The 15,758-nt window shown below is 32.5% G+C and overlaps 1 protein-coding gene across 5 annotated transcripts in view; it reads right to left on the minus strand.

Annotated features, from left to right (window-relative positions):
- DENND4A (DENN domain containing 4A) overlaps positions 1–15,758 on the minus strand; it is a 126,702-nt gene that overhangs the window by 61,122 nt on the left and 49,822 nt on the right. For all 5 annotated transcript variants that reach the window (XM_058541870.1, XM_058541869.1, XM_058541872.1 and 2 more), the window contains 7 exons: positions 14,049–14,218; positions 12,992–13,233; positions 9,793–9,859; positions 8,329–8,387; positions 5,975–6,119; positions 5,506–5,681; positions 1,028–1,128 (listed from right to left, as the gene is read on the minus strand). In XM_058541870.1, coding sequence (XP_058397853.1) covers positions 1,028–1,128; positions 5,506–5,681; positions 5,975–6,119; positions 8,329–8,387; positions 9,793–9,859; positions 12,992–13,233; positions 14,049–14,218 — 960 coding nt within the window. The remainder of the gene's footprint in view (positions 1–1,027; positions 1,129–5,505; positions 5,682–5,974; positions 6,120–8,328; positions 8,388–9,792; positions 9,860–12,991; positions 13,234–14,048; positions 14,219–15,758) is intronic.

A 15,758-nucleotide genomic window follows, 5' to 3' on the forward strand; every position in this document is an offset into this window, starting at 1 on the left:
AGCTATTCAAAAGAAGCGTATGCACTTTTAGAAAGCAATTAACTAAGTAGCTTAAATAAACTTCCGTACATAATTTATTTGTTCCATAAGATAAAATTTTGTTCTATTTGACGTCATTTTTTTATATCCCCATATTTATGAGCCACTTCTGAATTATTTACTCATTGTGAAGTATACTTTGTAAACACTGTCTTTTTCCATATCTTTTTCCAACTATACTATAGGCATCTTGAACCCTCAAGGATATAGGCCACCTCCTGTGTTTATATGCACCTAATACATAAATGAGAACCTCAATTACTGCTACACCATTACTGACCATTTTTCATACAACAAGTATTAAATTATGGACCCTGAATGGACCGTTGTTATAAAATACCAAGAGGATTAGATAAATGAATGTTTAATTCTTCTTATCTATAATTCTGGATCACTGCCAAGATATATTCTTTTATAAGCTTTTTACTGAAATATTCCATATCCTAATCAATTTTCATTTTGATTAATTTCCTAATGGTTTTGGCAAGCTTCTATTTTCAAATTATTTGAAGTAAGCACAGCATTAAGATCCACTGAAGGTGAAAAGCATACGACCTAGCTCTCACTCTGCTGAAATCATCAACATTTTCTAATGTAATTTAAACCACCTGTCTTAGATTTTCAAAACTAACTTTCTATTCTTCATATGAAGAAAATATACAAGTGGAAACCCTTATTTTTTCATGACATTTCAGTAATGGCAAAATTAAAGAAAATAATGAATTAAAAAAAATAAAGAAATAACTACCTTAAACTCTTTTTGAATTTTATTATTCTAAAATGGTTCTATGAAAATGTGGCAGATGTAAAATATAAATTTTATAAATCTTCCATTCAATTTCTAACAAATTTTGCTTTAATGTTCATTTGCCTTTAAGATTGTAAAAACTTTCATGTAGATAAAATAAACACTATCATTTTACGAATAAGGCAAAATAATTGGAGTCCTTTACTCAGATTACTTCTTTTAATTAAGTTATACACTTACATTTTGCCAATTGCTGGTGCAAATTATTCAGTGTGTTCATCAGATTTTTACATGGTTTCTTTGGAAGTATCTTCCAGGCTACATTTTTCTTGTCACCAGTTCTGAGATTAAATGACAACAATAATATATTTGTTAAATGGATTTGGGAGGGGGGTTAATATACCTGTTACATATAAAAAAGGGAAAAGAGAAAACACACTGAACAAAAAACACAAAATATTCTAGTTAACAGAAGAAAAATCTCAGGGGTAAATTGGTATGTTTAATATTTAAAAATTAATTTAGATGAGAGTAAAATCTTGTATTAAATATAGCTCAAAAATTTATAATTATATTGGTACTGAGTAAATTCTATTTGCACTGGAATCCTGCTAATCACTACAAAATTTAATGTGGTAATCATTACTCTTAAACCCCATTTAAGAGTCATTAGACACTAAAATATTAGGAAAATCCTACTCTGAGGAGATTTGTAGAAAACTATAGAAGCATTGTAGAAAATTTTCAATGAACTTATGATCCATAAAGCTTATCAAAATACTTTGGTGTTTTTAAATATTTAGTTTCTTAGTGTCCTAAAAGTATAAGTAAAATTTATTTTTGTTTTTTCAGAAAAAAATACTACATTCCAAAATACTCTTATAACAAAAAAAGAGGATATCTGCTTCAAAGTGGTATCTTCGTTTCCACGACGAACTCCTATAATCTCCTTTATTACAAGTATTACAACGCAGTTGCTCTTTAAACTATATATGGGGTAGGAGAAGAAAAGAGCATGGTGATAAAACACCATAAAGCTTTTGGACTTAACTATAGCTTTGTTGATTCCATTCTTTATTTATTAAATCTTTTTTCTATTTCAAAAGCAAGCAATACTCATTTTTGAAAACTTGAAAAATGTGGAGAAAAAGGAGAAGAAAAGTAAATCACTCACATTCTAACCATCAACAACAACAACATAGCACAGATGTGCAGTGGAACTTGCTGAACATTTTTTTTTTATGTTTCCTAAACTTCCCACAGAATAAAAAGGGCAAATATAACTTTGAAAACTAAACAAAGAAAAAAGAGTGGACAGGAAAGCATAAGCTGACAAAGAACAGCTGCCTTGGAATCTACCCTACCTTTCCACAAAGGAGACTAAAAATTTAGATAGGGCAGGGTCAAATTGCAGATGTCCTGCTGTGAAGGTTTTATTTCATTTATAATGTGACCAGGAGCGTGGAATCCTGTATTACAGTGAGAACACAATGTAGACCCACTTTTTATGTTATTTTCTTGATAAAACTTCACAACACAGCACTCTCACTGTGCCTCATCATTCACTGTGTGCCTGACTGCCTTGCTAGACTAGATTATGAGCAACTTAAGAGAAAGGAGTATACTTGGTTTGCCATTTTTCTTTTTCTGGTGAGGAAGATTGGCCCTGAGCCAACATCTGTTCCTAATCCTCCTCTTTTTGCTTGAGGAAGATTGTCCCTGAGCTAACATCTGTGCCAATCTTTCTCTATTTTGTATGTGGGATGCCACCACAGCATGGCTTGATGAGCAGTGTGTAGGTCCACACCCAGGATCCGAACCCACAAACCCTGGGCGACCGAAGCGGAGCATGTGAACTTAACCACTACACCATCGGGCCGGCCCCTTGGTTTGCCTTTTTATTCCCAGTTCCTGGGCAAGAAAGAAGTCTTGAGATATGTCTGTAGCATAAATGAATGAACAATATTTTGGTATCATTTCATTACATCTAATTATTGTTATTTACTCACATAATTTCCTCCACTTGCCCTTGATATCCTTACTCTAAAACCTGGCTGGGTAGCAGTTTTATCTAGTACCTGACTTTGGATCTATGATGGCCTTCTGCATTTTTACTCATGGTGACTTCCACTTACAAGATTACTACTACATAAATAGTTAGCCAATAATTAGTGGCAGAAGTATTAGTTCTGGAGTCAGACAGTGATGGTTTCAAAATCCAGTTCTGGCCTATGTGCCTTTTGATAAATCACTTAAAAATCTAAGCTTTGGTTTCCTCATCTGTCAGAGGGATTAATAAAAACTACCTCAGAAGAATGGCTATAATCACCAAGACAAAAAATAACAAATGTTGGAGAGGATGTGGAGAAAAGGGAAGCCTCGTTCACTGCTGGTGGGAATGCAAACCAGTGCAGCCTCTATGGAAAACAGTACGGAGATTCCTCAAAAAATTAAAAATAGAAATATCTTATGATCCAGTCATCCCACTTCTGAGTATTTATCCAAAGAACTTGAAATCAACAATCCAAAGAGGCTTATGCACCCCTATGTTCATTGCAGCATTATTCACTATATCCAATAAATGGAAGCAACCCAACTGTCCATCAACAGATGATTGGGTAAAGAAGATGTGGTATATATATACAACAGAATACTACTCAGCCATAAAAAAAGACAAAATCGTCCCATTTGCAACAACATGGATGGACCTGGAGGGTACTATGTTAAGTGAAATAAACCAGACAGAGAAAGACAAATACTGTATGACTTCACTCATACGTGGAATATAAACTAACACAAGGACAGAGAGAACAGTTTAGTGGTTACCAGGAGGAAGGGAGTTGTGGGGTGGGCACAAGGGGTGAAGGGGCGCAGTTATATGGTGACTGACAAATAATAACGTACAACTGGAATCTTATAATGCTATAAACAATTATGACATCAATAAAAAAAATCTAGACTATTGGTGGTGAACACAATGCAGTCTATACAGAAGCTGAAATAGAAAAATTTATACCTGAAATTTACATGATATTGTAAACCAATATGACCTCAATAAAATAATTTAGAAAAAAAAAACTACCTCACAAAATAGAGAGAATAATATGAGATAATTTAGGCTATGCATACAGCTTTATGCCTAGCACATATCAGACATTAATTTTCCTTCCTTCAGAAATTTCTTGACATTCATAACATACTCTGTATTATACTCATCTAAGACTCAGAGAAGGAAAAGGAAACCAAAAATGCCATACTCAGCATTTGTTTTTGTTTTCAAATTTCAGGGTGAGGCACCAGAAATTCTGGATGAAGGAAAATACAAAGCTGTTAGTTGACTAGTTTAGTCCTCCCACAGGTTTGGAAGGGTGATAATATCAATAAGGACGACTACTGATGAGTACAAACAACTCATATTTCTTTGATTCTTTAACTCATTTGTGATCAAAACAGAAACACGAAATAATAATAAGAAAAAAATCCTTATAACAAATTGAGGGAAAGTATAAAAGGAGGGAAAATGTAATTTATTTCTATAATTAAGACAGTATTTACTCACCACTCTTAATTTCAATTTTTAAAAACATTATGTAACATTAACAACTGGCAAAGAAAAAAGATACCACTTTAATATTTAAAGAATTAAATACTCTTGGTAAAGAATCTTTGCCTCTATCGATCCCATATATAAAATGGCTTTTATGCACAAAGTACATCCCATATCTTCTTGGTAAGGGTTTCTCTAAATAAAAGCTTTTTGACAGAATGCATGCTTTATAACAGAAAATTATTTTTTTTCTAAACTTTTCTAAAGCTTTAGGCAATTGAGGTTTTTACATATGACAGGACTAGAATTAATGTAAGATTTCAGAATTAAATCAAAAAGCTTTAATATGAAATATGCTTATTAAAAAATGGAGAAAAACCTATTTCACACATGTATATTTAAGCCGTAAAAGGTATACTAGCTTTTGGACTTCACTGATAGACTAACTTATAGTTATTTTAAGTATGTCCTGTGGAGGCACTGTGGTCATTGCATCAATTTCCTCTTCCCTGAATAGCTTAATTTTGATTAAACTGAAAATAATGGATACAAGAGAAACACTGAATTATAAAAAAAGCTATAAAACATATAGCTCCAGTAGCTACAACTTAAATATTATTCCAATAAAAAGAGAGGGAAACTTATAAAATCCTTACATTCCTTGAGTATAAAAGTGATAAAATTATATATAATTCAAAAGTTATTTAAAAAACTTAAAACATTATATTAATTTTGCTATGAAGTATTATTATTCTAATAGTATTACATAAGACTAGAAATAAGATTGAAATATTAATCAGGAATAGTATTTCAATTCAATTTGTGATTTCACCCATTCTCATCTAACTAAAGGGAAATAAACTTTTGCTATTTCTAACCTCAATTTCCCTTCTGCTGAATTTCTAAGTAAGCATAAGATTAGAATGTTTCTCAAATATTTAAAGACCCAAGGATTAAACGTATATTTTCTTTCCAATAAAACCTTCTCTAATATCCTAAATCTATCCCACTGAAGTATATAGTAAGAGCTGATTCAAAGATGGTAATAACACCAAATACAAAAACTGTATAGCTCAAAAGAACTCTAATTAGCACTCCAAAAATATACAATTACATACATACACTATGAAGTTGTAAATTATTGGGTGTAGAATCACTAAAATGTACTTACTGAGAAATGGTGTTGGTATCTAGGTCAACACAACTAACGTCTGGAGGAGGGTCATAGAGATCAAAGTATCTTGAATCAATTCCTACTATGAATGGACATGGTGCACTCAAGACATCTGCTAATGCCAGCGGGCATAGCGGAACATAGGGGCATGGCCAGTGGAAAGGGAAAATCATCTTGAATAAACAAAAGATGGGAGAATATTTAGCTGTTTGACATTGAAGCATAATTTATCAGCACACACAAAAAATTGTCCTTTAAATATTTATATATTTAAATTAAAGTCTGACACTTGATAATGCATTAAATAATTATTATGAGTGTTAATGTTCGGAAAATTAAAATTATTTTCATAACATAAAAATTGATTACTCTCTGAATTTAGTTAAGCATTAAAATAGCTTTAAATTATATGAATAAATTAAGCTTAAAATGAAAGTGACTGCCAATAAGAAACTGTGATACTCACAGACACTAATGCTTCTGTCACACTAGTAAGCACGGAAGGCCGCAAGGAATGGATGAGAATCTTATGTTCTGTTACTGCAAACACCAGTAGTGTCACAGCATTTTCAGGGCCTAAATTCTGAAGTAGTGTTGAAAACTTGCCACCACTGTCAATCCAAACAAAAATATGTAATTAAAAAAATAAATATACAAACACCTAATTATCCAAAATAATGGAAAAAAGTTCGTGATTAGGGTAGGATTTGTATTATATATTCAAATTTAGATGTGACAGCTGTTCTTACATAGGGAAAATACTGCATCAGAAACATACTATGAAAACAATGAAGTTTTATGAGGTTTCAAAATCATTTGATTCTTCTGTATTGCATTCAATATGGAAAATGAAAAATCATCTGCTTCATTTTATATAAAAAGATCTGCCATGTAGATAATGTCCAAATAAAGAATTCAATTTACAATAAGCATACTTTGGTTGAAAGCAAATCCTTTAATGGAAATTTTTTTAACATAACATCTTCCACTGTAATTATCAGAAAAATTATGTGACTTACAGGCCCACCTCCCTTAAGGTAAATATACATGTTAAAATTTGGATTTACAAATAGACAGATTATCTTTACTACTGTAATGATACTAGTGATATGAAATCAAGAGCTAACAACTGATGATATACAAAGCAAATTAATAACCAAAACTTAGACATTCTATATGGTAACAAAATACTGGGTTGACAATGTAAATCAGCAAGCCAACCAGTATTTTGTCTATATAATGCTAAACAATTAGCTTCACTGAATTAACTTGTTTTTTTTTAGGAAGATTCGCCCTCAACTAACATCTTGCCAATCCTCTTTTTTTTTTGCTTGAAGAAAATTAGCCCTGAGCTAACATTCGTGCCAATGTTCCTCCACTTTGCATGTGGGTTGCTGCCAGAGCATGGCTGATGAGTGGTATAGGGTCCGCACCCAGAATCCAAACCCGGGCTGCGGAAGCAGAGTGCGCCAAACTTAACCACTACACCACGGGGCCGGCCCCAGAATTAACTTTTTCAAAGTAAAGCAAAACTAATAACAAAAGTCTCTTAGAGAAATGAAAACATATGTCCACAAAAAACTTGTGCGTGTTCATAGCAGCATTATTAATGGTAGCCCAAAACTAGAAACAACCCAAATGTCCATCAACTGATGAATGGATAAATAAAATGTGGTATATACATATACTGGAATATTTGTTGGAAACAAAAAGGAAGGAAGTACTGATACACACTACTACATGGATGAACCTTGGAAACATTAAGCAAAGCGAAAAAAGCCAAACACAAAAGGCCACATATTACATGATTCTATTTATATGAAATGTTCAGACTAGACAAATCTGTAGAGACAGAAAGTAGATTAATGCCTGCCTAGGGTTGAGGAGGTGTGTGTGTGTTCGTCTGTGTGTAGAGAGATGAGAGAAATAAGTGAGTGTAACTGCTAAAGGGTACAGGGTTTCTTTTTAGAGAAATGAAAACGTTCTAAAATTGATTAGAGTGATAGTTGCAGAACTCTGTGACTGTAACAGTGAACTGTACAATTTAATTGGGCGAATTGTATGGTATGTGAATTATTTATCAATAAAACTGTTACCAAAAAATTTTTTTAAAAAAGGCCTCTTGGGTAATTTAGAATCATTTTTACATAGCTCAGTCAGTATTTGTAGTTTATCTTCAGCTCAAACAAAGGTTAAGAAAACACTGGTCACTGTGGGCTGAGACCTAGTGATGAAATAATCTGTAATTCTTACAAAATTAATGTCAAAGATGGCAGCTTGTCTCCCTTAGGTATGTGCTACAAAATAACTTAATTATATTGTGATGATTTCTCTGCTAGAAAAATTACACAGCTAATTAAATCGCAAGAAATGATACTTTAGAAAAAACATATTTCATAATTTCTGTGAACTTTTAAGGTGATGAAATATATTGTTCTATTCCATGGTTTAATATTTATAAGTATCTATTTGGGGGTTAAATTTAAAATTAATTGCATTTGAATGTTCTTCAGAGTATATTTAGAGCTAAAAATAATTACTTTCACAATCTACATACATATATACCTATTTATGTAATAGTAAGTACTTGATAATAACGGGATACACAAAATACCAAACACTATTGTAAAAGTTTTTCTTTTTTCTTTCTTTAAGAACTTTAACCTAAACATTAAGTAAAAGGAATTTAGATAAGAAACAGTTAAATGAGAATTATTTCCATCAAGATTTGAAATTTTACCAGGGAAAGAGAGAAAATATTTGAATGTTACTTTAGCTCACACTAGATTTAGAGAAACACAGAAAGGAAGTTTTACTTGCCTTAGTGGAAGAGGCGAAGAAACAGGCTGGCTGAGAATCAGATTATCATGTGGTGATAACTGAAAAAAGATTTAAAATAAAGTATTTTAAATACAAAGATGAACTTTCAAACACCACTTTTTGGTAAAAACATATAGACTAATGATGATGCCCATGAAGTTTCAATATACACATTCACCAGTATACAAACTGTTTATATCACTTAAGATCCTGAAAAATATGTTCTGACCACTGACCTCTTCTAACTACTCTCTCTTCTCACTCTGAATCCTACCTCTATACTTCTGTTCCTCAATGTTTCCCTGAGATCATTTAACAATTTGTATTGCAAGACTAAATTATTCATTTAGTACCATAAAACCAGGGATAGCAAACCTATAGCCTCCAGGGCAAATACACAGGCCACCTATTTTTATAAATAAAGTTTTATTGGAACACAGCTGTGCTCATCTGTTTACGTATTATCTATAGCTGTTTTTGTGCAATAACAGCAGAGCTGAATAGTTTCAACAGAGACGATAGTTTCGACTATCTAAATAAATCTAAAATATTTACTGTTTGGTCCTCAACAGAAAAAATTTGCTAACTTTGGCTACAAAACAAATCTTTTATGTGCATTCAGATTGAGTGTGCTATATATATTCGGACACTAAATACCAAGAGGTAAAACAGGGATGATAATGTGAATATGCAGACTGATTGTAAAGCTTATCAAAATGATATTTTTCTAGACATTTTATCTGTATCAATATAATAATGCAATCATTTTTATCTACATTTTCAAATATACACAGATTTCCACAAATTTGTAAATATCTATTTGCCAAATGATTTCTAATTCTGAATGATACTTCAGTAAGGGATGTGGTAAATACAGGAAAGCACATATGGTGATAATACATGAAAATATTTTCTTTATATAAATCACTTCATGAATGATGATTAAATAAGCAGACAACTTACATATGAAGAGCACAAACAAAAAAGAAATGTAAACAAGAAGTGAGATACAGTCAACTTGGAAAAGAGATGGGGAAAATAATTTATGTTCATTTTCAACTTCCCCCTGCCACAAAGATGTGAGCATTCCTTCCTGTGATATATGAAAACATGCAACTTTTCCTTATATTTATTCTAATAGACTTAGGGAATAAATGCCAAAGGCATAGACAAACCTTCAAACACCTAAAACAAACTTAGGGAAAGAAGTCCCTATCTGTATGTTCAAAATGTCTACTGCTGTCTACTTTTTAACTCTTCAATCCTTTATCTAAGGGGAAACATTAGATGTCTGCTGGGAGGCAATTAATAAAACAATAAGGGCTCAAACTCCAACATGAAATGGCATCTAGTTCTCTTTTTATCTCATTTGATTTTTTCTCCATTTAAAATTGTTATTCTTACGTTACATTTTGACAAAGCCAATAATCATTCAACAGAGCACTTATATTAAGAAAATCTTACCTGAACTAAAATCCGTGGTCTCTGAGGAGATGGAAAAGGAACTTTATGCATAAAATGAGAAATATGCCTTAAAAACAAACAAACAAAAATCCAATTGATTCCAAAGTGAATACCATATGCTATAAAGGTTCACATGTCACCACAAGTCCAAGTTGAGTCAAAAGCTTTGTGTACCTATAATTTCGAAATCCCTGCTGCTAGTAAACAAGTGAACAAGTGAACAAACAACCAAAAATCATTTGTCCCATTAAAGTTTCTTCTACCTAAATCCAGTAACTTTTCATATCAATAGTTTCTCACATTCAACAATGTTTATGCTATCAATGTCTCAAAAGCCATTTTAACTTTTACCTCTAAGTACATAATATACTACATATCAGAGATGTGGACATTACCGAAGAAGCTAAATCTTACATTTGTAATATTGCCTTTTAGTCAATTGCTCATATTTTAAAAGTGAAACAACCATTTAGACTGCTCCAGAAAAATTAACTGTTTCTAAAAGATGAACAATATACTTTCTATTAACAATAGGTTAAAAATTCTATTATCGATTTTATGGATTTTTTCCCAGAAGAAAATGGACAAAAAGTTAGACTGATGAGTTGTTTCTTGAACACTATGGAAAAGAAAAAAAGGAACAGTGAAAACCCTTTTTTTTTAGGAATAAGTTATTTTATTTCTGCATTACTTTTCTTTTAAACATTATTTCAAAATCATGTTGGTTTCAGAATTAATTTCAACTAGACAGAGAACATTAGAAATTTATCAATTTTACAAACATGTTTTGACTGCTTGCTATGTATAAGAAAGACAGTGCCAGACACGATGGGAATTATAAAAAAGGCATACACTACCAGTTTCTAATACTGAGGCACTCACAGTCTAAGAAAAAAAGATAAGGGGAATGAGTTCCAGAGGACAAACATCTGCTTGAATTATCTGAAGTAGTTAGAACAGCAGAAACAAAGTGTGATCCACAAACACCTAAAGATCCCCAAGATCCATTCAGGGAGGATCTGCAAAGTCAAAACTATTTTTACAATAATACTAAGACGTCATTTGCCTTTTTCACTGTGTTGATATTTGCACTGATGGTACAAAAGCATTGTGGATAAAACTGTTGGCACCTTACTGTGAATCAAGGCAGTGGCACCAAACTGTATTAGCAGTTGTATTCAGTTTCACTTAAGAATGTCTTTGATGAAGCAGTAAACATTATTAATTTTTGACGCTGCAGTGTACACTTTTTAAAATCCTCTGTGTGATAAAAGGGAAAGTATGCATAAAACACTTCTGCTGCATATAGAAGTATGATGGTTGTCCTGAGGAAAAGCACTTGTGTGACAAGTTGTGAGTGAATTAGCTGGGTTTTTTTCCCCCTACCGAATGCCACTTTTCCTTGAAAGAACGATTGACAAATTAAGGTTTTCCAATGTTGGATATTCAGCATATATTTTCTATACAAAAATGAATGAAGTGAGCCTACTGCTTCAAGAAAAATAACTCACAGTACTTGTCAATAATTAAATTCAAGCTTTCAAGTGAAAATTAGAATTTCGCCACCAGGAACTTGACAATTTCTCAACACTCAGAAATTTTTCTGATGAGATAGAGGTGTTATCAACAAATGTGATTTTTTATATTGCTAATTAAATGTATCTTTGTTAACTCAGTGAACCAGTAATTTCCAAATGACCAATGTACAATACTATAAAATCACGCATGTGTAAAAGTTCCACTCAAAGAGTGAGACAGACCAATAGATTTTAACGTAACAGAGAAAGAAAGTTCATCCCTGAAGTTTTAGATTTCACATTGCAAATAACCTATAATAACCTCCACTTGCCAAGTTTTGGTGCAGTGTCAACAAAGGAAATCCACAATTTTCTGAAAAGGCTATTCAAATGCCCTCCCTTTTCCACCTACGTATCTGTGTGAGGCCAGGTTTCTTTCATATACTTCAACCCAAACAACATTATTGCAACAGATTGAATGCAGACGCATATATGAGAACCTGTTGTGTTCAATTAAGCCAGACATTAGAGATTTGCAAAAATGTAAAACAACATCACTCTCTCACTAATTTTTTTTGTTTTGGAAAACAGTTATTTTTCAAAAAAAGATTTATGTTAACATGTAACGGGTTTATTATTTTTCAAAATAAATATGTTTCAAGTTCTCAGTTTTAATTTCTATTATAGTAAATACTGACAGATATAACACATAAAGAAAAGCTCTTTGGGGTCCTCATTTTTTTTAAGAGTATAAAGGGTCCTGAGACCAAAAAATTTGAGAACTGCTGGATTAAAATATTGAGATGAGAGGAGAAAAGTGTAAGGAAAAATTAAAGAGTAATATTGTACTGAATGTTCTTACAATAATTCTATCACTTTCCAACTGTCATTAGAGTCAGAGAATTCTGCCCAAGAATACAAAAGAGCTTAAGTGATAGATGGTATAAAATAAACAACAAATAGACACTGGAGATATTTAGATCTCATTTGCATCAGATCTTATTGCATCAAACAATTATTCAGTTTTAGTGATCTGAAAGTAAATCATTAAAATTAAAAAAAAATAAAGAATGAATTTATCTAATTTTTCTTTTAAATTCTTTTTTTTTTTAATAATTTTATTTATTTATTTATTTTTCCCCCAAAGCCCCAGTAGAGAGTTGTATGTCATAGCTGCACGTCCTTCTAGTTGCTGTATGTGGGACGCGGCCTCAGCATGGCCGGAGAAGCAGTGCGTTGGTGCGCGCCCGGGATCCGAACCCGGGCCGCCAGCAGCGGAGCGCGCGCACTTAACCGCTAAGCCATGGGGCCGGCCCTTTTAAATTCTTGATACCTAAAAATAGTAAGGAATATTCTGAAAGGTTCATAACAAACCCAAATTATATGTAAAATAAGAATTACAAAACTAGTACAAAAAATTCTAATTAGGATCTCCAAACTTCACAAGAGCATCAAAAAATGAAACACCTGTTTCACTTTGTTAGAGATAAAATTATTTAAAATAACATGATTGTAGAAGTATAATAGAGAAGTATTACCTAACTGAAATAACCAAACTTTTTTTTTTCAAATAACTCCTGAGTAATCTAGTTTCCATATAAAATTTACTCAATTACCAGTACAAATATACCACACTTAATGGAAAGATCTGCCAAATTTTGAAAAGAAGGCTTCTAACTTACTTCTCAATTGGAAGAACATGAGGTCCAGAGATGGAATAACGATATAGAAAAGTCAGAAACTTCCTGAATGCATCAAAAAAAGGCCAGTGAGAAAGAAGACAGATGCATTTATTAGTGTGAATTGTTTTGGGATTATCAGACTTCCCATCTGCCGATGAAGCTAAACCCAAAAGAAGTCTCTGTTTTTCTGTGAGATTCTCCTCAGAGTATGGTTCATAAAACTGAATAGCAGCACCATAGACCTGGAAAACAAGTAATACATTTAATAAATTCACCTTATATTATTTATTCAAATCATATCATTAGTTAAATATTTAATGTTGAGCCATTATGAGTCAGGCCATTATGAGCCATTATATGCCTATGAGCCAGGCAAGGTGCCAGGTACCAGGAACACAGTGGTAAACAGACATTACTTTTGTTTTCTTGAAGTACATTAAAAAAAATAAACTACACAGTGCTACTTTCACATCTCCTTTTATTGAAAAAAAGTTTTAATTGAATTGCATTTGTTTTATAAAGAGTGAAAGCAATTGTGTCAAAATTCTCTGTAAGAAAATAATTGAAAATAATTATTTAGTAGATAGTGGGACAAAATTTTAATAAAGAAATACAAATTCCAACTTCAGGCAATTCACTGAATTTCTCTGGACCTCAATTTCCCAACCTACAAAATGAGGATGTTAGACTAGATGATTTCCAAGGTCCCTGCCAACTATAATAGTCTATGATTCTAAATAGCACTGAATATTTAATAATATCTTTTGTATTACTTTCAAAACTTCTGTATCACAGAAAATGAAGCAATGAAGGATCATTATTTGATGATGAAAATATCTTTCACCATATTTACAAAAAAAACATTTTGGTATAAGAGACAGAATGAAAATTCTATGTACCTATGTCTCTGGGTACAGTTATTTTAACCAAGTGGAAGAAGTATATATGAGATTCAATTTAACCAGTTTTTTTTCCTACTGTTCCTTGCATTATATAAAACTGAAGACTTGAAATGTACAACAAATTTGCAGATATGATTTGTTAAAACACATAGTACCTTTTCAGCTGAGGCTCCAGTTAACACAAATGTAGAAAATACAGGGAGAGGGTATTTGCTATTTGGTGGCCAAGATTCAATAGTTGCACCCATTGGTAAACAAAATAGGGGAACAGATTCTGGGAGTGAGAACGACTCATAATCTTCTTGAGGATATCTACAAATTAGACCTATAAAAACAACAATAAATATTAGGTCATCATCTCTTGAATTTAGGTGCTCATAATTTGAATGATGCTAAAATGCTTTATTATTTAATATATTAGGAAGACCAAAACATTACATATATGTTCATCAAGTAACTCTGAATGCTTCAGTAGGATTCATATAGATTTTAATCCTCAAACATTATAACTACTCATATTAACTGCTTAATATTTATCAAGCTGCATCCACAAAGGATACGTAAGGCAAAAAGGAAAAGATTATCCTAAAGAAACATGCACAAATACACACGGCTCCTAAAAACTCAGTTTGTGGTCATGCTACCTTAAAGCATATGAATATACCATTTTTTTTAAATTTTCAATATGGTTACCTGCATATATCCACTTTATCAGCTCTCGATAACTTTCTCTCAGGGGGTTTTTAAACATTAAAAAAGATATCCTAGAGATTGGACTGGTGGTTACCAGAGGGGAAAGGGGGAGTGAGGAGGGCAAAAGGGATAATTAGGCACATGTGTATGGTGATGAATTGTAATTAGTATTTGCGTGGTGAACATGAGAACATGATGTAATCCACGCAGAAACAGAAGTATAATGATGCACATCTGAAGTTTATACAATGTTATAAACCAATGTTACTGCAATAAACAAAAGATTAAAAATAAATAATAAATAAACAAATAAATAAAAAGATATCCTATAGGAGTATATATGTAACTTCTAGCACAAATACAAGAAAAATACTCATAAAAATATGAGTCACATATTTACAATGTCTTCAGAATAGTATCAACTCAATCTGCCTTCTGAATAATCCCAGGTTATATGAAGATGGAGTTTCAAGTGGCCTATGATTTTATGTTAAATAGACTAGTCTAGAAAGTAGTCCAGGCATCTTCTATTGAACACATCCTCCAAGCAGAGTCTTAAACGGGATTTTGTGGGACTAGAAACATAAAATAGGTTCCCTGACCTTGAACCCTTAAAGTCAAGTAGAAACCATCACTAGACATGACCTTAAAGACAAAATGATAAACTAGGAATACAAGTGGTTGGTCTGCCACTAATACTGTGTGACTTTGGACAAATCACATACTTATAGGACTCTGGTTTTCTCATCTAAAAAGTGAGATAAACTAGATATACTAAGGTCCAAGGCAGTTCTAAAATTCTCTAATTATATGCTAGCCAGCCAGTATGTCCCATGAGAATCTACAATTAACTGTCCACTACTTTCTCAGTTCATGAGGTAACAGCATAGCATTTAAGGACAGAAATAGTGATGAACTGTAGATCCTAGAAAATCAAAGGTAGAAGAGAAAGGTGAGAGTCTAGGACACCAATTTTTTTTTTTTTTTTTTTTTTTTTTGTGAGGAGATCAGCCCTGAGCTAACATCCGCCAATCCTCCTCTTTTTTTGCTGAGGAAGACGGCCCTGGGCTAACATCGGTGCCTATCTTCCTCCACTTTATATGGGACGCCGCCACAGCATGGCTTACCAAGCAGTACTTCGGTGCGCGCCCGGGATCCGAACCAGCGAACCC

Source organism: Diceros bicornis, chromosome 5 (assembly GCF_020826845.1).
Source record: "Diceros bicornis minor isolate mBicDic1 chromosome 5, mDicBic1.mat.cur, whole genome shotgun sequence".
Classification (NCBI taxonomy): Eukaryota; Metazoa; Chordata; class Mammalia; order Perissodactyla; family Rhinocerotidae; genus Diceros; species Diceros bicornis.